We start from the raw sequence: 24324 nt of genomic DNA, 5'->3' as shown, positions 1-24324 counted from the left end.
CTGCTAATTCAAACACATTTGATAAATGTCAAATGGCCTGCTTCTTTAGTGCTTCTATAGTGCTTTATCCAAAGTGCTTAACATTTTTAATTCCATTTCATAGTGTTGTTGCATGGGTAATGGGGTTTGGACCTATATTGCACGTAGCCCAATGCTTCACAGGGTGGCCCATGAATAAAAGGCCTTATCAACGTATAAATGGATCAATTTACAATGACATCCATAACAATGCAAACATGTAGGCCTATAGTGACTACTTAAGGCAATTATCCCTGATTAAACTGTAGACAGATCTGAGGGTTCTTTGCAGCAGCCAATTTGTGTATTTTTATATCATGCATTTCACATACTTTCAAAACATTCTGTAGGCCTATAGAAGCTGCGTGTTAGAACAGATGTTGCGGGATAGCCAAGCACATATAAGAACATCTGTGCCAAGTCCCGGCATATCCAAGGCCTACTATAATCCAGCTATATCAGTACCTGTATCGAGGTCTTGTAAATATATGAGATCCATGGATGGGTTTCATGTGATTCTATAAAGCGTAATTATACCTACACATATGACGATTCGGCAAATGATTAATCTAACTTGCTCCCTTGTGTTCTTACAACTTGGAGATGCATTATGGCGTTGGAAAAGTGCCAGATCTCACCACACCAAGCTAACTGAGAAGTCAACTCACGTGACTAACATACGCCAGTATTCGTTGAAATTCCCATTGTATTTGATAGGTAGATGTGACGTTCTCACGAAGAGACGGTCGTGGCGTAACATCAGGCACCACTGTTTGCAAATGTCGGCGGCGTAGCGTTTGTGGTTTTTACAAACGTCCTAAAAAGTGCAGCAACTTACAAACATCTTCATGAGCATATGTGTCCCTGTGAGAGATAATTATAGTTTGCTTGAGTGGGTTTTTCAAAACATTGTTTTGGCTGTAGTGAAGTTCGAACTTTGCAGACAACCATCCAGGAATACCAGCTGATGACACATTTGTGCAGATGAATTGTGCATTGTACCCCACACATGCACACATAACTGCATAAAACATGCTGTAAAACATTAGCCTGGAACAGCCATCCTGAACACGTGATCACGATTGTGCTCCCTCAGTTCAGTCTAGGATAGCGTCCATAGGGTCTTATTACAAGAACTTAAGTCCCAATCAAATGGCTGCATTTTTAAGTGATCCGCCCCACAACGGTGGACCAATGGACCAATCAGGTGCTGTTTATCGTAGCTGTTTACCGTTGGGGGGCGGATCACTTAAAAATGCAGCCATTTGACTAGAACTTAAAGAATAAGTTCTCGTAATGAGACCTTATAACCCGATCCCAGACTGAACTGAGGGGGCACAATTGTGATCACGTGTTCAGGATGGCTGTGCCACGCTAGTAAAACATGACTTCCTTTCTCTCCCCCCACCAATTCAGCCCGAAGGAGCTTCATCACTGGGAAGTCTATCCACAATCAACGAATTGAACGTTTGTGGTGTGACTTATGGTGTGTGTTTGTTGGAACATACTACACTGCCTTCAGACGCCTTCAGACATCTGGAGGACACTGGAGCCTTGGATCCAAATGACGACGACGACGATCAGGGGGAAATAATCAGATCTCTGCAATATTTTTTTAATGTAGTTTTTATGGTAATGATTAAAATCAATAAGAAAAAACAGGAAAGCATTCTGCTTTTCATTATTGAATGCAATGAAAGAATGATTTGTTTATATCTTTAGTGTTCATCTTAATTTTCTGGAAGCGGGTCGGGTACGCCGTCCGGGGCCCACCCACCCCACCCAAGGGTTTCACTAGTTAAACCTGGCCATTTCCACCACTGTGTGTCATTCCTATTTCTAAATGGTTATTTCATAGATATTTAGCAAAGTAGGACACGTCTCAAGTACCTAAACAATTTGCATTTCACCATAATGGTTTTTACGTCATTAGATGATTTTCGCAACTTGGGGAATCGACTGGAATGGACCGGCTGCTTCCACTGACACACAGGCACCTGTTGAGGTTCCTGAACTTCACCATGGTCTACTGGACACAGTTGAGACCCACCTGCTGGCAAACATTGATCCATTCCTATCAAGCGATGTCTATGGTATCGACATCTACATGGAGGCGCTGACGATGGTCCAAGTGTCAATGTGATCTTGTAATAAACCTGTTTAAAAGCCTGTCTGTGCTTGCAAGTTCTTTGACCGTCTGACCAAGGTTACGTTTGTTTCAGCCAATGAACAAGTTTTACATATTTCATAGCAACTGAATGCAAACCATATGCCACCTGACAAATTAAGGAGAATACTGTGCAACAGTGACTGATTAGAGAAAAACATTTAGAATGTTATTGTAATAAACGCTCACGTGTAGCTGTTGCAGTTGTTGCTCAGTGACATGCAACAATGTCTTGACTTATTACAGTAAGTTCGGTTACAGTAATAGATTGCACTCTTGTATATTTGGATTTCTGTTACAGTAAACTTAAGTACAGTAAGTTTTACAATCACAAGAATTACAATCACAAAATACAATACACAGAAAGGAGTGCAGTGAGTATAGCCTGGGTGCAATGTTGTACACAATCCAAGGTTGGATGGAGGAAGTGAGGATGGACTGATGGAGGACTGCCTGGTCTCGGACCAGGGACATCTGGACCTCCAAGCCTGCGCACACAGAGTTACCAAAACAACAATTTAAACTACTGCTACTATTCTTGAAAATACTTGATTTGTAGTAACGTTTTTGGCTGTGAATCAATGTTGCTATTAGATTGTAACTTGATTGTATCTTTATATTCAAATTCTTACCCTGTTTTTCATGCATGAAGAGCATTCCTAGGTTCACGACATAACAGTTTATAGGGATAAACAACAGTGACAACAGTCGGACAGTGACAATAGGTAGTCAATGGTGATCAATCTGGTAGTCTCTACCAGTTTAATCATGTTAACATAATTACAGCAACCAGTTTTATCTGCTAATCAGATGTCTGGCTGTCCAGGAGGTGCAATGTTACATCTTGTTCCATCCAACGTGGTATGACCATAATAGACCTATAGCCTAATATAACATGTTGGCATTTACTGGCCGTGCAAGTCTACTGATTGATCAGTGCAGTCATTGATTGAAGCCTAGCCTACTCTAAGCAAGGTCCAGATACACGGATGTTAACGTTAGTCTAGCATAACTTTAGCTAATCACAGCATTCAGCTAACATGAGAAAACATTGGCTTAACAAGGCAAATTACGGTGGCAAGAATAATATCTAGCTAGGACTTACTTCGGCAGCAACACACACCAAGCACAATAGCAGGTGACATTATAATATTAACATCTAGATCAGCTAACCATCTTAAGTGATAGCCTGCTATTATTGTTGTCATATCAAAGAGATTGAGTAGTGGCCCGATGCTGGCTAGCTACATAGCTAACAAGACAACTACCAAACCTTAAAAAGCTTACCTACCTTTGCAGTTAAGAGGCTGACGGGGTCACGTATATACAGTAGACGTGTAGCTAACTTGGCTGACGGGGTGACGGCGTCACGTACGTTCGTCACGTTTGTCTGCTTGGTTAGCTTTGACGTGGCACTTTTCCAATGCCATAGTGTGTGTGTGTATGTGCGTGTGTGTGCACGTGTGTGTGTCATTGAAAAGAATGTGGGTGAGAGTAGGAGTATCTAATCTTGCCCCCATGAAATTGAACAGGTGAGGCTGTGTGTGTGTGTAAGTGTGTGCATGTGCGTGTGTGTACTCGTCTGTCTGTGTGTGTGTGTGTGCCCGTCTGTCTGACTGACCAGGAAAGATGCTGAGGTTGGGGCTTTTGTTGCACCAGTCGGTGTTGCAGCAGAGGGGGTAGACGCCCGAGTCATCCCGGGATGAGGAGGCGCAGATGAAGGGCCGGTCACGGGGGATCAGCTCGTTCTCGTGAACGCACATGCTCTGCTCCGTGCGCAGGTGCCCCCCGCTGGATGACACGGTCACGAAACACACGCCATCCGTCACACAGCTGGAGTTAGAGCTGGAACAACGCTCGCAGTAGCACAGGAGGGCTGGGGGAAGGAGAGAGAGAGAGGGAGGAGAGAGAGAGGGAGAGATGGAGAGGGAGAGAGAGGGGGGAGAGAGAGAGGGAGGAGAGAGATGGAGAGAGGAGACAGATGGAGGGAGGAGAGAGATGGAGAGAGGAGAGAGAGATGGAGGAAGGAGAGAGAGAGGGAGGAGAGAGATGGAGAGAGGGGGGTTGGAGAGAGACAGAGAGGAGAGGATGTATGGGTGAGAGAAAGAGAAAAATAGAGGGAGGGAGAGAGAGAGAGAGAGAACAAGAGAGTGGAATGAAAGTAAAAGAGAAAAGGGGTAGAAAAGGGAGATAAATAATTTGTGGGAGAGAGAGAGAGAGAGAGGAGAGACCAGACAGCTAGATTAACATCAAAACTGAACGCTGATAAGATATAAACAATCACCAGGGTTCTCTTCTCTACTGAGAGACTGGAAATGGCAGCGTACAATTTCACAAAACAAACAGCTTTGTTTGTGTGTGAATGAATGTGAGTGTGTGTGTGTGTGCATGTGTGTGCAATTCATGAAGAAGCTGCATGCAGAGAAACTCTGCCAAGTTACTGCTAAGCAACAACAACAACAACAAAAAATATAGCTGCAAGCAGCAATAACGGGGCCAAGCACACCCAACGCAACAAGCGAAACACGCCATAGCCACATTTGAGCTACTATGCAGCCATTGATGTCAATGAAAATACAATGAAAGCGCAATGGAGTTGTTGTTGCACAAAAACACTTATATCGACATCAAAATTTAATCTGATGATTTTATGTCCAATTATTACATTGTAGAGCATGCCGGATAGCCCGGCTGACCCCCTCACCCAGGCTCGGGGTGGTAAAAGGATAGCCCCTCGGCTCCGAGCCTGGGGGGAGAGGACGAACCGATCTTACCCATACGACAAAGAAGCATGCCATGCCCTACCCATACAGTAATATGAACCCCATTTGGCCACGGGGGGCGCCACAGCAATTGATTTTGTTTTAGCCACTTTAAGCATTTTGGCTTGTTATAGCGCCACCCTGTGGCCAATCCACTTCGTATTTCTCCAATTACCCTTAGATATGCCCCAAGTTTTGGAAAAATCTGTGTGGCGGTTAGGCCTAAACCGGAAATGAGCTCTCTAGCGTCCCCATTCAGATTCATCGGGCCAATAATGCAGGGTTAGCCTCCGTTTATATGTGGGGATATGCCTACAAAGTTCTGTGGTGTTCCTTCAGAAATTATATCCCTTTACTGTATGTGAAAAGCCACGCCCTCTGCAATTTTCATTGGCTCATAGTGGCTGTTTTATTCAACTTTTCCAACTTTGGCCGAGATGGAAGTTTAGATATTGGTCCCTAGATTGAGCCCCCCTTCCATGGCAGACAAATAATAATAATAATGATAATACCAATTACAACAGGTGCCTCGCCCCTAACAAGAACACCAACAACAACAGTGAGTCGTGAGGCAGAGGGGGTGCCTAGGACTTCTGTGATCATTAAATCACCACCTGCCGTGTCACTTCTATGGCAGACTTGCCAACCTTGGGAAAATATTTGAGTGAGTACCACATCAGTGGTGTTTTTTGTTTGAACACTGGGAGGGTGAGTGGGAGCATTCAGCGGGGGGGCAGGGGTACCTCCCCCAGGGGGTTTTGAGCATCAAACACTTCCATATGCCTGTGGCCTCAAACAGGACAGTAGTGGAGCTCACTGACAGCACCATGTCTTCTTCACTCTGAATGACTCTCTGAAGACACTGCGCTGTCCAAATGTCAGCGTAAGATCCGTGCACTGAATAATGTGTGTGCGAGAGAGATTTCACACATTTCCATCACTCTACCCAACACATCAGAAGAGTAGATGTATCAATGTCACTTTGACATCATTTACCAAAATAAAAACAAAGACATCAAGTTATTTTCAACAATGCTTTATGTAGGGCCTACATCAAGTCGACACTTTCATGAATGGATGTGTGCAACCCTTTCAGTCTACTGTAGTGCACTTGCACATGCCGCATGACAAACACACACACACACTTAGGTCGTCCAATGATCGTAGGCTCGGCAGTTCGAATCCCGCCTCCTCCAGTCTACATGTCGAAGTGTCCCCGAGCAGACTAGTATGGCCTGCTGGCGCCACTGGTGTGTGAGTGTGTGTGTGTGTGTGTGTGAATGGGTGAATGAGAGGCCATTGTAAAGCGCTTTGTCATTTAGGGGTGAGAAAAGCGCTATATAAGTGCAGTCCATTAAAAATAATTCTTCTTCTAAAAGTTTTTTTTACAGATGATCCAAGAGCTTCAGTGCTCTCCTATTTGATGCTCCTGGGCCTTATTTTCATTTTAAAACACATACCCTAGTTTATGCTATGTTTTTTTAAATGAAAAAAGTAGAATTACACTACTACCGTATCTACTACTACTACTACTACTACTACTGCACACGCACGCACAGTGCCAGCGTGTTGATAGACAAGACAGCACAGCATAAATTGGTTTTCATGTGTTTCTAGAAAGTGTAGCCCAGCTGGAACACTATCCTCCTGCCTCCTAAACAGTAACCACTACATCAGTCCTAAACACAGCTAGCTGTCTGGTAGCATGGTCAATAACCACTGGGATTATGCACAGCTATGGAGACAGATCAGCCTTGAAACAAATCAACCTTTCACCACACCTCTTTCTCTCCTCTCTCTCTCCCTCTCTCTCACGCTCTCTCTCAAGTATTTAATGAAAGAATTTTCTCAGAAGTGACCCAGCCCAGATAAGCAATAACTGTCTTTGAATTGAATTTATTGAGGATAGCCCCTCAGTCTTTGTAGGGATCACACACATGCACACGTACACGTACACACACACACACACACACTAGCTAGACATAACTGTTAAATCATTCAGTCCAGACGGCAGACTTACCCCGCCAATTTCTCTCTCAAAACTGTCTGTCTTCCTGCCTGTCTGTCTGTCTGGTGAGGGGGACAGAGAAGGACAAGTGGAGAGAAGGAGGTAGTGGCAGACATAGTGGAGGGAGAGGCAGACCAGACATTTCTGTGACATTGAAGGAGTAGATGCTTCCCTTCCCTCCTTCTCTCTCCCTCCCTCCCTCCCTCAAACCCACAGCAGACAGACAGCAGTCTATGTAGAGTGGTAGACGTGGATGTGCGTGATTTTTCCCTCTACTTAGTGAGACATACACATCTCTGCTGTCTGGCTCCATACCTCTACCCTTCAAATCTCACGTTCTCTAATAACCTGTAGCCATGGCCTGGTGTGTGAGTGTGTGTGAGTGTGTGAGGGAGTCCCTCTGGAACGCTGCCATCTGGCCCTTTGTTGAAGAGCAGCCTCTATGACTGGGGTCTGTCTCAATCAGAGCAGCCTCTATGACTCGGGCCTGTCTCAATAGTTCAGAGTGGCTCCCTCTCCCCTTCCCCACTGACCACCCCCAGAGGAACCCAGGAAGCTTCCTTCAGCCTCGACATGTCTGGAGATCAGCGGGCGGGAATATGTCTCTATAAGGCCCTCGCCAAACAGACAGACAGGCAGGCAGACAGAGAGGCAGACAGACAGGCAGTAGGGATGCCCCTATTGTAAAGTTCTGGCCGATGTCGATGTTTAAAATAACAATCCGGCACCGTTTGTTTTTTTTATCCCCCCTTTGGTGCCAGGAAAACAAACAAATGAAGTGTTTGGTTCCAAAGAGCAATTGTTTTCACATGTGCATAATAGGTTCCTTTATTTAGGTGTGAACCATTGGCATCATATTTTAAGATTAGCCTTTATTGTACATTTTTGTGAAAAAAAAAAAAAAAAAGACATATCCACAGTCTAGCTGGAATGGAATGTTCTGCGCCAAGGGAGCACTGCATCTCCATCTAGCCGGCGGAGACAGATAGAATACCAATACATACACTACTGCTTACAGCTCACAGCGTAGGCTAGATAAAGAAAAAACACCAAATAACCTGAGTGTGGGACGTAGCCTGGCCTGCCCTCTGACGTCACCGACCTCCTCCCAATCTGCTGCTCGATTTTGGACTCTTTATTTTTCTCAGGCCTTGCCTACATTTCTAAATTAAGCTGATTGTTCTTTTATATTCATTAGTAACTAAGTTGTAATTAGTTACTCAGCATAAGTTATTCTTTATGGTATTTTATTAGGGTATAATTGAGTCTTTTTCATGCAGGCCTGAGGTCGAATAGGACCAAAACTGAGTCTGCACAAGACTAGGCCTAAATGATCCCATTTATTTCAGGCCGCCAACATCCATCCAAATGATTTAAATACATTTAATTCCATGCACTACCATTACATAATTATATGTGATCATAATCCATCATTATTGTGGGGCTATAGTAGTAGGTCTAGGTAATAATAAAAATAAAAATAACATACAGTAATGTCCAATGGCAATTGGGCTGCGCATTCAGTTCTTAATTGCAAAATGCAGCCTAAAGCCTTTAAGGCCTTGATGTTAAATGAACAGCAACAAAAACAACATATTAAAAGAGATTAAAACAACAATAGGCTGTTTCAACATGTAGGATTGTAGCCTACTACAGACTTAATCCTTTCTGTCGTGTTGGCTATGAAAGATAATGTAATAAAAATGGGCTAATGAAATTGCCTTCCGCAATAACATTACGGCCAACACCGAGTTATGAAAACGAGGATGTTCGACCTGATGTCTTAATATAAACCATGATTGGGAAACAAAAGGCTGACTTTGCAAGTGGGAGAGACAGGCTGCTCCTGTGTTCCGCACCCATGTGTGTGAGTCGTAGGGAGAGAGAGACCATCAAAGGACTTGTAGGGAGAGAGAGACCCTCATAGGACTCGTAGGGAGAGAGAGACCATCATAGGATTCGTAGGGAGAGAGAGACCATCATACTCAGGGCTGTAAAATGATGTTCCATGCCTACTGTAGGTAGGCCAATTCAAAACGCTCCCGTTTCGCCTGTTATGTATTTTTTGTCCAACAAATTATAAGCATTGCCGGATTTCGACCAAACAATCAGCCCTAAAAAATAGCCATGATTGGTGTGACAACATCAGCCACTGCCATCGGTGAATGTCAAGGTCAACATCGGCCGATGCCTCCGTGCATCCCTAACTGGCAGACAGACAGGCATGCAGACAGACAGGCAGACAGACGGATGGACAGACAGACAGGCAGGCAGGCAGGCAGGCAGACAAACAGACAAAGTAAAAGTCTAAGTCAATTTTGTTTATATAGCACATGTAGCACACAGTGCCTTACAGAATAAATAAAGACAGTTTATTAGTAGTTGGTATTAAGAAAAGTAAAATAAGAAAATAAAACAGGACACAACATATGGTAAAAAGACAGACAGGCAGGCAGACGGATTGACAGACAGACAGACACCCTTTCAGGAACACAAGGAGATGATGAGAGTTGGAACTCAAGTTGGAGAGTACAGCTGGCTGGGTGTGGCGCACACACACACACAGGTTGGGGCATGCGGTCGTAGTCTCTAATTGGGGGCGTGACTCACCACCTGGCATGTGAACATGAATCAAGAGTTAGACAAAACAGAGGACACATAGAGACACCCCCCGCCACACAGATACACACACGCACACATGCACGCGCACGCACACACACACACACACACACACGCACGCGCACGCACACACACACACACACACACACACACACACACACACACACACACACACACACACACACAGACTACATAACAGCAGCCTGGGACAATCTGGAACTGACAGGACTTTCCAGTCTGTCTGTCTCAAAGAGGAAGTGTGAAGTATATCTCAGCGTCTTATGACCCTGTGTGTGTGTGTGTGTGTGTGTGTGTGTGTGTGTGTGTGTGTGTGTGTGTGCGCCCTCTGTGTCTGATCCCTACAAAGGCAGTTATGGTGGGCTTATCTGGGCTGGGCCACTTCTGAGAAAAGCAAAATACTTTCACAAAGAGGGAGGGGGAGAAAGAGAGAGAGAGAGAGAGAGAGAGAGAGAGTGTGTGTGTGTGTGTGAGAGAGAGAGAAAGATTTGCCAGGAGAGCAGATCAGTTGCCCGACAACAGGCTGATTCAATCCGCTCCTCTTTCCAACATTCCCCAAACATTTCTTGCTCTGAAAATTTAATTTAATGTAATTTATTGTTCTTTAAATGTTCTTAGCCATTAGACAAATATATTCCAGGAGCTTGCCCCAGGTTGCCTGTTTCAATATCTGTGTGGTCTGTATGGCTCTATGTGCTACTAACCCTGTTCTGCCTTCCCTCTCCCTAGTGCCTCTCTCTCACCCTCCTATCTTCTAACCAGGTCCAGTGGATGCCCCACTGTCACCAGCCGACCTCCCGGAGTCCAAAGATACCCCCGTGTCTGCTGTGGATGTCGTAGCATGTCCGTAGAATGTTTTCTCTCCTATGATGCTTTTAGCCTCTCTCACTCTGAAATGTAATTTAATGTAATGTATTGCTTTATAAATGTTCTTAGCCGGTAGACAAACATACTCCTGGAGCTTGCTCGATCGCCTTGTTGAGAGGGGTCAGGGAAGATTTTTTACAGCTCACCTATCTGGCCCCCGGGTGATTACTGTTTTTTTGCTTCCCTCTGGAATATGTAGAGAGTGGGTCGTATGCCCACCTCCCTTGTTCTCTGTAAAGCGCATTGTGTTGCCTCTGGGTATGAAATGCGCTATACAAATAAAGCTTTGATTGATTGATTGATTTGATTGATGACAAGAGGGTACACATGCGCGCACACACACATACACATGCACACGCACACACAAACATGCACGCAATCTGTGAATACTACAAGAAAAACATATTTTGAATGCACCGAAATGCAGGAAACAAACAGGGCTCCAGACTTACATTTTCCACTGGTGGCACTGGCTTTCTCAGCTAGCTGATGGTACTGGCTTTCTCAGCTAGCTGGTGGTACTGGCTTTCTCAGCTAGCTGGTGGTACTGGCTTTCTCAGCTAGCTGGTGGTACTGGCTTTCTCAGCTACAGTAGCTGATGGTACTGGCTTTCTCAGCTAGCTAGTGGTACTGACTTTCTCAGCTAGCTGATGGTACTGACTTTCTCAGCTAGCTGATGGTACTGGCTTTCTCAGCTAGCTGATGGTACTGACTTTCTCAGCTAGCTGATGGTACTGGCTTTCTCAGCTAGCTGGTGGTACTGACTTTCTCAGCTAGCTGATGGTACTGGCTTTCTCAGCTAGCTGATGGTACTGACTTTCTCAGCTAGCTGGTGGTACTTTCTCAGCTAGCTGGTGGTACTGGCTTTCTCAGCTAGCTGGTTCAGCACATGATTTGGTGGCACCAATATGTTGCTGTGGCACCTGCCACCTAATAGGCTGGGAGCCAAATGAGACTTTAAAAGCTATTGAAGATTTGAGTAGATTTGCTTTGAAATCAAAACGCCTCAACTAGACTGCACTCGGGCGAGGTGCCCAACTTGCGCCTTTCCATAGCATGGAACTGGGTCAACTTGATTCGAATTTATTTTGCTTTAGGGCAGGGGTGTCAAACTCAAATACACAGTGGGCCAAAATTTAACACTTGAACAAAGTCGCGGGCCAACATTGAACAAATGAAAATTTTAATATGGACCCAAACAAGTTTTGCTTTAACATTGAATATGCACTTATCACTTTCGCTTTTGGTGTGCATCAATGGTGTGCACTAACATATGTGAATACGCCCTCAGACACAAGTGTTGGTGCTCCATCTGCTCAGTAGAGAAGCTTGTAAAACCCTGACTGTCCTACAGCCAGGCAGACAGACAGACAGCCGGCATGCAGACAGACAGCCAGGCAGACAGGCAGGCAGACAGGCAAGAAGGCGGACAGGATTGAATGAACAGGAACAGAGCAAACACAGCGGCCGGCTAGGTCAACACAGGTGTCTCTATCACAGTGAGACGTTACATAACGTAAAGCTTCTGTTTTCTGCCTTTCTTTTCGCCATTTTTAAGAAGGGGTAACACGGTTACAGTTGTAGTATGAGATTGCTATGACTACTGTCACAGAAGAGGGCGCGTTTCTGGGTCCTGTCTTGATTGACGCGCCAAAACAACAGCAGAGCATTATGGGATTTGTAGTATTAGCGGTGAATGCGCTGTATAATACTGGCGGGCCAGCTCTAGTAGTCATTTGGTATTGCCTCGCGGGCCAAATATAATTACACTGCGGGCCAAATTCGGCCCGCGTGCCAGAGTTTGACACCCCTGCTTTAGGGGATCTATTAATGGGAATCCTTGAGAGGGGACTTATTAACGCCAAGCTACGCTGCAACAAGACTGATTTCTGCCTTGTACTAGTGACATTTTAAACAGCAACGGAAAAGTAACTGACTCCTACAATTGCATATCATAGAGCGTACATTCATATTTGTAGCTTTTTATGTGCATATTTAGCTGTATAAAAACTACCTCAAATCATCACTATTACTCACCCTGAAAATGTTGCTTGTCGATGCCGCATCGTGACAGCATTCCATTCATAATGTCTATGACTGTAACCATTACTGTACATTTGATGGCATTAATACAGCCCCTCTCAGAGGATTCCAAACTGCAGCACTATCGTCAAAATTAGCAACCAAAGTTAAAATCGACATAACATCGTTAGATTTTAAAAACAGAACTGTTTAGAGGACATCTTGAGCTACAAAGTAAGCTACATTGTTATCACCAAAGGTTTTATTACATTTACGTTTAGGAAAAAAATGTGACGTTGCCTCAGAGATGGCGTAGATCCCCCTCCAGCAATTTTTTCACTGCGCACCGCAAAACAGTATTCCCCTAAATGTAATTGGTCATCATAGCAATGCCTGTGAAGTCATATAGAGGAGTTCCCTTCCTCACGCTACCCGAGAGCAATTGCAAAAGTGAATAAATATACATATAAACAAATACAAAACTGCTTTCCTAGATAAATCAACCTTGTATTAACTAATATATTAACTGGAATATTTTTTTCCATTACAGATTGATCCTAAACATCACGGTCACAGGATTCTCCAAAACGGAATAAATACTACACATATGCACACAAAACTGCTTTTCCTAGATCAATCTTGTATTAACTAATATGTCTGCTGGAAAAAATAATTGTTCTCATGAACAGAAATACGAGGATGAGGAGTTATATTTTCAATGCAATGTAGAGGTTGCTGCCCTCTAGTGGTGGGTCAGAAGTATAACTCCTATACTTTTATAACAGAAAAGAAAAATAATTTGTGGATCCGCCAAGGGGCCAGGCTGCGATTTACTTCCTGAAACATTTTGATCAGCGCCATCTTGCCGAATTGACCCCTTTTAAAATGCGGAGTTCTGCTTTTCTCAGACCCCGCCGCGTTCACGGACAGTTTGCACGCTCCTGTGGATTTTTAATGCGCATTCACAGCTCTCCCCGCTCTGTTCATGCTGTGTTCGCCTGAATCTCGCCGCTGGATCCAGTGACACCACTGAAGGGGTTGCCATGCCAAAAGTTCAATTTTTTGAAATTTTTGTTTGCCTGATTCGCGCTGCCCGTGCCACCCACCGCCCAATTTGCACGAATTGTATTGACTTTCTATGTAAACTCGACACGCGGCCGGAAAATTTTGCGCCCGGTGTGAACACAGCATTAGTCTGAATTAGCATTAAGAACTAGCTTGCATAGAATACTGATTCTGTCAAATATATCGGTTTGAAAAATTATTTCCTTATCCAGGCATCTTAGTTAACAGTTTCATACTTGTGAACAAAATAAATACCACACACGAGCAAATATAACCTGCTCCGCTATAATGAAACTGTTAAAACTAAGATGCCTGGATAAAGAAATAATTTTTCGAAATGATATATTTGACAGAATCGTGATTTGATGGCAGGTACTTAACAATGCTAATGCAGGGACATGCAATACAGTGGGGAGAGCGGTGAACGCTCATTCAAAAATCTACATGAACGTGTAAACTTTGTGGACGCGGCCGGGTCAACAAATCACATGGTTATAACATGAGCAAATGCCTGTGACGCGAGAAAACACAACTGCGCATGTCAAAAGGGGTCAGTGGCCCTCTTCAAAAAGCTTCACTCTCAAGAACGAGGCGTCAACGTAGTCACCGCATCCAGTTCTATTAATACATCCATGGGATCCGCCCTGTAATCAGGTCCAGGGTACCTTGGGCAGAACATATGTGCCAAGTATGAACGTCATAGGGTTATTTGTTTTCGAGCTATGGTGTGAACAAAATGCCCATCCAGCCACATACATACCCACAGAGTCACAGACACCCCCCACCACACACACACACACACACACACACAGACAGCAGGGAACACCCTAATTACTAAGTAATAAACATTGCTCGACTTAGGCGATGCACAGCTAGACCACTCAGAGCACATCCCTTAAAGGAAAATGCTCGTTTTTGACAACCTGGACCTTATTTACGACATATTATAAGAAGTTTGACTCACCGAGATCACTTTTGTGTTGTTCGGAGGCCTGTAGAAGAAATTTAAAATCCAGCGCGAGCCAGTATATCCATGTAATAACGTCGGACGGGGCACTGAGAATGCAGTTTCTCAAAATCCATTTTCGGCCGCTAAACGGTTGTTTTCATCAATCAGATTGGATGAATCTACAGTAGAGATTCCTCAACGCCAGCCATTGTTGTTTTGGTTTTCAAACACGGGGTCTTTAGCCTCTGTAATATGATCTTTACACGCCTCTCCCCCACTTGCTCCAGCACGCATGCGCACAGGCCAGCGCGCAGACTGGCTATTCTCCCTCACATTCTCTGCGCTACGATCGTAGTTGGTGCCGAGAATATTGTCGTCGTCATTCGTCAGCAACAATCCGATCGTAGCGCAGAGAATGTGAGGGAGAATAGCCAGTCTGCGCGCTGGCCTGTGCGCATGCGTGCTGGAGCAAGTGGGGGAGAGGCGTGTAAAGATCATATTACAGAGGCTAAAGACCCCGTGTTTGAAAACCAAAACAACAATGGCTGGCGTTGAGGAATCTCTACTGTAGATTCATCCAATCTGATTGATGAAAACAACCGTTTAGCGGCCGAAAATGGATTTTGAGAAACTGCATTCTCAGTGCCCCGTCCGACGTTATTACATGGATATACTGGCTCGCGCTGGATTTTAAATTTCTTCTACAGGCCTCCGAACAACACAAAAGTGATCTCGGTGAGTCAAACTTCTTATAATATGTCGTAAATAAGGTCCAGGTTGTCAAAAACGAGCATTTTCCTTTAACTAACTAACTTTTAAGTTGGTCTGCTGTTTGGGCTTGACATTAAAGTCCCCAAGTGGGCCACTGGCTTTTTAAAGTTACTGGCTTGAACGCTGAAACCACTGGCCTGTAACGTATAATTAGAGACATCTGTATTAAGATTACCTTTCAGGAACATTTAATGTACTCCATTACAATTTTCTTACAATCTATACTGTCTCGTTTAAATATTAGCTTCCAATACAAGAAATGCATTTCTGATGTCATGGCCTCTTTAGGAGACTTGATACAGACAGACAGACAGACAGACAGACAGACATGATAAATCAAATTGCTAGTGCCACAATGTATTATAGACTACGGTCAACAAAAATGTAAATGGTTAATTCACGAGGCCCCTGCTGTTACATGCGGTTCTGTCATTATAAATGTTCAACTACAAATTGATATCTGTTGTGTTAAAACTGCTAACAGCCTATGGTGAGATAATTTCCAGTCACATATGATGCCTAAACGGAGCTGACAGGCGCTCAAAATTCTGTTGCACTCGGATGTTGCAGGATGCAGATAGCGTTCATTCTTGTTGGAAGGGGTGAACAGGAATAATAAAGGTGGAATAAATGCATGGTCATGATAAATAAATGATAGTTATAGCAGGATAACAACATAATGCACACAACATTGCTGTTTGACCAAGACACAATTTTCAAATTAAGAATTTAAGACTAGAAATTTGACTCTCGCTGGAGAAACCGATTGGACAGTCTCACTGGATAGAAGAACGGCTGCAACTGTGACCAATTTAGTCTCACTCTGGAGCCCTGAAGAACTCTCAGAGCTGAACAGAGACAAACAAACACACAGCTACACACTCTCCCAAACACACACACATTGTTTCTTTTGAATTAATTGGGAGCGTGGTGGTAGACAGGTGGTGGTGGAGTAGGTAGATAATTAGGCGGAGAGGGTAGTGGCCTCTGATAGTCTGCTAGAACAATGAGAACCAGGCCCAGCACTCCAGGGAGGGAGGGAGGGTGCTGTCATTAGACTACAGGCTAGCTCCTGGGTTAGGGTCTGTCTGAGGAGAGTACAGGCTAGCTCCTGGGTTAGGGTCTGTCTGAGGAGCATACAGGCTAGCTCCTGGGTTAGGGTCTGTCTGAGGAGAGTACAGGCTAGCTCCTGGGTTAAGGTCTGTCTGAGGAGAGTACAGGCTAGCTCCTGGGTTAGGGTCAGGGTTTGCGTAGGACACAGTCTAAGAGTAAAGTACCTAGTGTCTAGTCTAGTGTTGATATAAATGATGGTAGTAGAGACACACATCCTCTAGAGAGATGCACTTTCCTGCTAACGCTGTGAAGCAACTCACCTCAGAGGACTGAGAGGTGTGTGTGTGTGTGTGGGGGGGGGGGGGCGGTTCTCTCTGCTGCTCTCCACTTCCCTCTCCTCCACTACTTCTCTGTTTCACCATCCCCGTCAGCTGAGTGGGCCAACAGGTTGTCGGTCACATGCATGCTGCAGGGCTAGCCTAGGCCCCGCAGTGCGTTTGTTTGTGTGTGCATGGGTGCAGATCTGAGTTTGGGGTGGACACAATCAGTTGTGATTTTTTTTTTTGGTACACGTGCAAATGATGCCCACAGAGCGCTTGAGATTGCCCGCATATTTTACGATTTCATAGAGGCTCATCACCATCACCAAGTCATTCAAAAAGCACTACACAGAGAATCATGCTTACCTTTACTGTTTATTTCTCTTAAACAGCCAATAGTACATGGAGCCAGCCATCACCCTCCTTTTCGCTGCTTCGCTGTTAGTTAATGCTACTTCTACAGTAGTTTCAGGGTCTCAGGCATGTTATGTCCACTCACGTTCTCATCTCTCGCCTCACAGATTCCTAATTCTCCTCATCATCTTCCCTTTCTCCCAGCATATGGGACTACTGTATACATCAGTGGATATGGATGATTATCAGAATATGATAAACTAACTGATCATGTTTTTACAGAGCCAGTAATGCTAGTTAGTCAACCAACTTATTACTTGTAATATTACAGGGGTCACGGTCTTCTTACAATGGCGTTTTGCCCCAAGAAAAAAAATCCTGATGTCCTGTGGCTGATTTCCTTTTCTTTGCCGTGCTTTCTGCCATGCTCTGTCATACTCTGGCCTGAAGACTCAAGACTTTTAATTAAACGACTAGAAGGAACCATCTAGTCCTGTGATTCCCAAACTTTTCAATCAGGGGAATAGCTTTTAGTTTGTTGGCAAATGCCTCGTAAATCATAGTCGAGACCATATCTATGGCAGCGGGGCGTAATAACTCCTTGGCAATGGTGTGCGGCTTCTTTGACTGGGCGATATGATAGGCCACTTTATAGGAGGCGAGTTGAGCATTGGCAGATAGTCGAACCTCAGATTGAAAAGAAGCAATGCGGATTCCGTCCTGGTTGTGGAACCACCGACCAGCTCTTCACTCTCGCAAGGATCTTGGAGGCTTGGGAGTTTGCTCAACCTGTCTACATGTGCTTTGTGGATTTGGAGAAGGCTTACGACCGGGTCCCTTGAGAGGTCTTGTGGAGGGTTATGCGGGAGTATAGGGTGAGGGCGTCCCTACTTAGGGCCATCCAATCCCTGTACATCCAGAGCAAGAGCTGTGTCCGTGTCCTCAGTAGTAAGTCAGTTTCCTTTCTGGTGGGTGGTTGGCCTCCGCCAGGGCTGCGCTTTGTCACCAATCTTGTTTGTGATCCCCCCCCCCCTCTCTTTCCTGAGGTGCGGGGAGAACCCCGCCGGCGCCTCTTCACCTCCTGTGACAGGAGGCCAGTGCTCGCAGCCCTGTCTAACAGGTACAGTCACCTGAGCCTGGTACACTTTCCAGCTCTGCCGGAAAGCTTGGTGTCCACTAAAGCTGGAAGCATGTCTGTTGCTGACTCCACCTCCGCCCTGCCTCTCCGCCTCTCCTGCTGCTCCTCCTGCTCCTATCCCCACGGCGACCACTGCAGATGCTGAGCCAGTGTCTGCTGCTCCTACCTCCACCGCGGAAATGGCTAGTGGTGATGCTGTAGCCCCTGATGCTGCTGCTGAGCCTGCACCTGCTGGGATGGAGGCGGTGTCGGCTGCTCCTACCCCTGCCTCCGCCTCTCCTGCTCCTACCTCCACTGCCCCCACTACCGGGGCTGCTACACCCAAGTCCGCCACGGTCGACCTCACTACCATCCAGGCTGAGTTGCGATCTCTGGATGCTGAGATCAAGCAGCTACTGCACTCTCTGGATCGGTTCGCAACTGAGTGTGAAGCGGCTGGCATGAGAATCAGCACCTCTAAATCTGAGGCCATGGTTCTCAGCAGGAAACCGGTGGTTTGTCCGCTCCGAGTAGGAAATGAGTCCTTACCCCAAGTGAAGGAGTTCAAGTATCTGGGGGTCTTGTTCACGAGTGAGGGAACCATGGAGAGGGAGTTCGGCCGGAGAATCAGAGCAGCTGGTGCGGTTCTGCAGTCACTTTACCGCACTGTTGTGATGAAAAGAGAGCTGAGCCAAAAGGCAAAACTCTCGATCTACCTACCGGTCTATCTTCGTCCCCACCCTCACCTATGGTCATGAAGGATGGGTCATGACCGAAAGAATGAGATCACGGATACAAGCCGCCGACATGAGTTTTCTCCGGAGGGTAGCCGGGGTCTCCCTGAGAGATTGGGTGATAAGTTCAGTCATCTGGGAGAGACTCAGAGTAGAGCCGCTGCTCCTTTGCGTCGAAAGGAGCCAGTTGAGGTGGTTTGGGCATCTACTGAGGATGCCTCCTGCCGCCGCGGGGTGGACCCAGGACCTGGTGGCGGGACTACATCTCCGCACTGGCCTGTGAGCGGCTAAAGATTCCCCAGGCAGAGCTGGTTGATGCTGCTAGGGAAAGGGATGTCTGGGGCCCCCTGCTGGAACGGCTGCCTCCGCGACCTGACCCCGGATAAGCGGATGACGATGGATGGATGGATGGAGTTGAGCATTGGAAGGAACGGATGCGGTTTTCAGGAAGCGGCTCTGCTGACCCTGATATTCCTGAAACTTTATCTTAAAGTCAATGCTGTGAAATACAACAGCTAGAACTAGTAAACCACTAACATGACAAGCTCTCAACACTAACCTGTAGTTCACAGCTAACATGACAACCGATCCTAATATGTAGAACAAGCACCAGTCAAGCACGGAAGCTCAGAACTGTGTGGATTTGGAAAGAAGAAGGGCCCCTTGTCTTGGGAGAGAGGGAGGGAGGAGACAGGGCGAGTGAGAGCGAGGGAGTTTAGTAGAGTTGGAGAGGGTAGAGAGGGAGGGAGGGAAGGAGGGAGTCTAGTCGAGCTGAGTCTTTAATCTGTTAAACACCACCTTCCACCTGCATGCCGTAACCAAGCAACACAGGAACCATGCATAAAACCCGGCTCTCTCTCTCGTCCCTCCCTTTCTCTCTCAAACTCTCTCCCTGTAATTGCCCTTGGTTGGCTTAAAGCAGAACGCAGAGTCTCGATTGATGCTCCACAATTTTATTTTCTTCTCTTCACTGTATCGAGGCACCGTGAAAACTAGACAGATACAACGACAGTGTCAAATATCCAGCTTCACACATCACAGATAAAAGGTCTTTGACTATGTTAGTGGTGGGAGGGGTTAACCAGTAATCCGGTTAACCGGATTGGAGAGCCTTCAAATGCCTTACCGGTTACTAAAAATCCCTAACCTGTATTCGTTTTTTTCTTTTTTTGCAATTCAAATCATGTAGCCTATAATAATAAAAAAAACACTAACCAGCCTCTATAATTATTAAATTAAATTAATCTGTCGAGTCCGTTTCTATGGACGTAATGCAAGTGACGATGTGATCGCGTTCAGCCGTTCTTCTTCGTTCGTTATAATAATGCTGTTTTATTCCGTCTTGTCTTTTGTTTCATAGGAAGGCTCGCTAGGGAATGGGGACTAGTGAAGAAGTCTACAGCTTCATCTTACACTAAACCGAATATATTCATCTGATCCTGATTCCTGACAAATGTTTATTGTTTTGTCATGGTTGTATGGTTTTGACAGAGCTCATATGCGTAAGGATAGGCGAGACGGGATCAAGTGCAGATTGTTTGACCGAGTTGGCCTATAGGCCTATAGTGTTTTATTTTAGAGATTGAATCAGACTGTGTCCGTGATTTTTTTTCGAGCCGACAACTTCTGATATATGGGCTATAATTTTCTGAATGCACAATGCAGGCTCCGTGTCTCTGTGTCCGTGTTTGTATCTGTAGCCTACAGCTTTGGTGCTACAGCAGCGCTTGTTTATTAAAGCGTGTTTCTCTCTTCATCGTGGTGTTTTTGTCACATTATTACCATTGATAGTAGGAATTTCTATAAGTGCACCTCTCATGCTTTTTGCAAAGTTGCCTGTATCAAAACCCAGGTAAAGTTAGGCCTATTTTAGTCTCATTAATTAACGCAAATTGCTCAACAGGTAACCGGTTAACTGGAAGAATATGGCTGTAATACCGCAGTGTTTCCCATACGTTAATTCGTCCATGGTGGCCCGCCATGGATGAATTTGTCCCACCATAGCTGCAAAATGTAGGTCATTAAAACTTTTTACTTCTCATAAATAAATAACAAAACTCAAACACTGCTGTGCTCATGGTACTCTGCTGGTCTACTCCCCCTCCCCCGCAAATCGCGTGGATTGAAATAGGTCGCATGCCAATCAATGTTGGAAGTGTGAATTGCACACAGCTGCATTGATTCACGCTGGAATTCCACAAGGAGTTGAGATATGGTTGTTTGAGGCAAGTTAACGTTAGCTACTTACAATATATACAATACAATCCATATTGGATATCCACTGTAGTTGTCTACTTGTCCAAACATAATTTGGGCTCTGCTGCAATGTTCATTTTCCAGTCTATGTAACGTGAATTTTCCAGCTAGCAAGCTAGACTGTTAATTAGCTACCAGCAACGTTACCTAGCTAAAGTTAGGCTAGCACTAGCTAACGTTAGCTATATAGGTTTGCATGTAACGTTAGTCAGGCCAATGTCATTGAAAAACGGGAATGTCTTAAGCTTAATATGTTTGTACTCTTGACTTTCAGGTCATGAGTACCAGACCAATATATACATTCTTCAAGAATAAAGTGAGAGTAGAAGCAGATGAAGAAACTGCTGCGGAGCCTGTGGTAACGTTGGCTGGCTAGCTAGGATAACGTAGCAATAGATGCCAAGTCAATAGCTAAACATATTGCCTATGAATAATTATTATTCATATGCTTTTGTCAAAAAAATAAAGTGGATTAACTAACAGTGAAATCTTTATTTACAACAGGAGAGACGGCTACTCCAGGCAGAGAGCCTCCTCTCCAGCCAGCAGCCTCAACCAGCAGCCAGCAGAGCCAGTGGTGGGAGAGGGACAGAGAGAGAGAGGGACTGACTGACTGGCCCAGTCCCAATGTCCACCCTTGCAGACTCACAGACTTAAGGGCGCGCTCCCGCGAAGTCTGCGAGGGCTTAGGGGGGTCCCAATGTCAAATCGGCAAGTGCATGAGGGATCTCTGGCAGACATTTTGAGCCCTTTATGGCCCCTTACCGTAAGTCAGCACTTCTGCAGACTTCGCCTAAGGGAATTACCCACAGTTCATATCGTTGTGACGTGAAACACGGGGTTACCTGAAGAACAGCCAATAAACAAGCACGGACAGATCAACCAACCCTAATGTTCACGTTACAAAACAAAATATGTTTTCATATTTTCATCTGGACTTGCTTAGTATAAGTAGCCTTATAATTATTTTGGTTTCATTATTTTTAAGTATGGGTTATTAACCCCATGGGTTTGTATAATGTGATGTGTAAAAATATGTAGGCTATGGTTATAAATAACATCGATTTCTGTTGCTCTAAATCATATGATTTCCCAGTTAAAAGCAGTATGACATTAATCACCCATGTCGGTGCAGTATTCTTTGAATTGAGATTTCCAACATGAATATGGAAAGAGTTGTGAGGTGCAGGAATGTGTATACATAATATATTATCATTCTTAAGTAAATACTTTTGGATTCATCACAAACAAGAATCACAGACAGCATATCACCACAAAATGAAATGATTTCAACAAGTTGAACAGACATGTTTTGAGGGTAACACAGAGTTCGGATAATGTAAAGGGGATTTGACTCAGCCCAAAATTAATTTACATGAAGGCCTACAAGAAAAACATGTAAAATTGAAAATTTGATAAAAAGCCCCACACCCACAATAGTAAGAAATATGTTTTCACGTCAATGTAATGTGATGTCGCAAGTGCTGTCCCATTCCTTTTTATACCAATTCGAGCCCTTGCAGCCTCTCGCACTCAACCACTTCACCAGGTGACGTCAATAGGTCTGTGAGGGCTCAGGGCTTGAGGGTTTAGGGGGGACATTGGGACTGGGCCACTGACTCTCAGGCAGGAGAGCTTCGTCTCCATCCAGCATCCTCTCAGAGAGAGACAGAGAGAGGGACTTGACTCTGACTCTCAGATGGCAGGTAGAGGCAGCAGGGCAGGTAGCTCCCTCACTCATCGTTCTCTCTCTCACACACTCTCTCTCTCCCTCTCTCTCTCTCTCACACACACACACACACACACACACACACACACTCTGTTAGTGTCAGAGGCTCATTAGATGGTAGGAAGGAGGGAGAGAGGGTGGGAGATATATTAGACCAGTAAGATGTCCAGGCCCTCTGCCCTGGTGTGTGGCAGCTGTTAGTGTCAGAGGGGAAGCCTCGTTCAGACTGCATGATTGCCATCTGAGTGATCTCTATTAGATGATGGTCAGCTGGCTCTTTTTAGCAACTGCAGTCATTTCAGCTTCCACTGGCACATTTTCTCCCAGATTTTTCTTTTTCAGAACTGACATTTTGAAGGGCTAATGTCCATAGTATGTTGCATTAAATAGCCTTTTGTACAGTAGATGGAAATGTGGTCTTTGGCACATTGAGTTGTTTGTCAGGGTGTTACCTGTATTTTCATTGAAAAAGACTGGGTACGACACTGGATGTTATTTAATATTGATTATTAGGGGCCAGGCAGCATAGCTGCCGGAACCCTATTGTATTTGCCTATATTATTATTACTATTATTAGGGGCCAGGCAGCATAGCTGCCGGAACCCTATTGTATTTGCCTATATTATTATTACTATTATTAGGGGCCAGGCAGCGTAGCTGCCGGAACCCTATTGTATTTGCCTATATTATTATTATTCTCCATCTTCCACTGAAGTCTAACTTCTCGTGGACCAAAAATCACCAAAATTTGCACATGGCTCCAGTACTATACCCAAAGTCCTCAACCTGCATTGTAGGTCAATAAACCTGAAGGTGGCGCTACAGCAACAGTCTAAAGTTTAAAACTTTAAAAAATCATAACAAATCAGCCATAGGTGCTATCACTGTAAAATTACCACGTGAATGTAGTCCCAAGTGAGACACAACTTTCATACACTCTGACCTTGCAGGAATTTTGAAGTCCATCACTCAGATTTTTTCATAAACTGTAAAACCTATCAAACCTATCTCCTCCCACATTTTTTGTTCAATTGACACCAAAATTGATATACTGTATCTTCAGACTGTCCTTACCAAAGGATCCTCACAGATTTTTGAAATATGAAAAATTGAGCCCACAGCGCATCAAAATGTTTTACTGTTAACAGTTCTGTATACAGTTCCTACGAATTCTTGCCAAATCAATGTCTGATCATCCTCATAAAAAGTGACAATATCGGCAACATATCCAAGATGTAGTGTGATTTTATTCAGAATTTTGTGTCAAAAAATGAATTTTTTTTACAGTATTCTGAATATACCCTCAAACGGTCAATAGAAAAGAACATATCTAAACCTAACTCCTCCCACTTTTTTTCCCCAATTGCAACCAAAATGCACACACTGCAACATCAGACAGCCCACACCAAACGATCCTGACAGATAATATAAACAGAAATATCAAAAACTGAGTGCATGATGCATCAAAATGTTTTACTATTAGCAATACTGTACA

The 24324-nt window shown here is 44.7% G+C and overlaps 1 protein-coding gene across 3 annotated transcripts in view; it reads right to left on the bottom strand.

Annotated features, from left to right (window-relative positions):
- tgfbr1b (transforming growth factor, beta receptor 1 b) overlaps positions 1–24324 on the bottom strand; it is a 101516-nt gene that overhangs the window by 49936 nt on the left and 27256 nt on the right. For all 3 annotated transcript variants that reach the window (XM_084443247.1, XM_084443245.1, XM_084443246.1), the window contains exon 2: positions 3807–4061. In XM_084443247.1, the coding sequence (XP_084299373.1) occupies positions 3807–4061 (255 nt within the window). The remainder of the gene's footprint in view (positions 1–3806; positions 4062–24324) is intronic.

This window comes from Borostomias antarcticus, assembly GCF_949987555.1.
Source record: "Borostomias antarcticus genome assembly, chromosome: 9".
Classification (NCBI taxonomy): Eukaryota; Metazoa; Chordata; class Actinopteri; order Stomiiformes; family Stomiidae; genus Borostomias; species Borostomias antarcticus.
The sequence above is the reverse complement of the archived record's forward strand: the minus strand, read 5'-3'. Positions and strand labels throughout refer to the sequence as shown.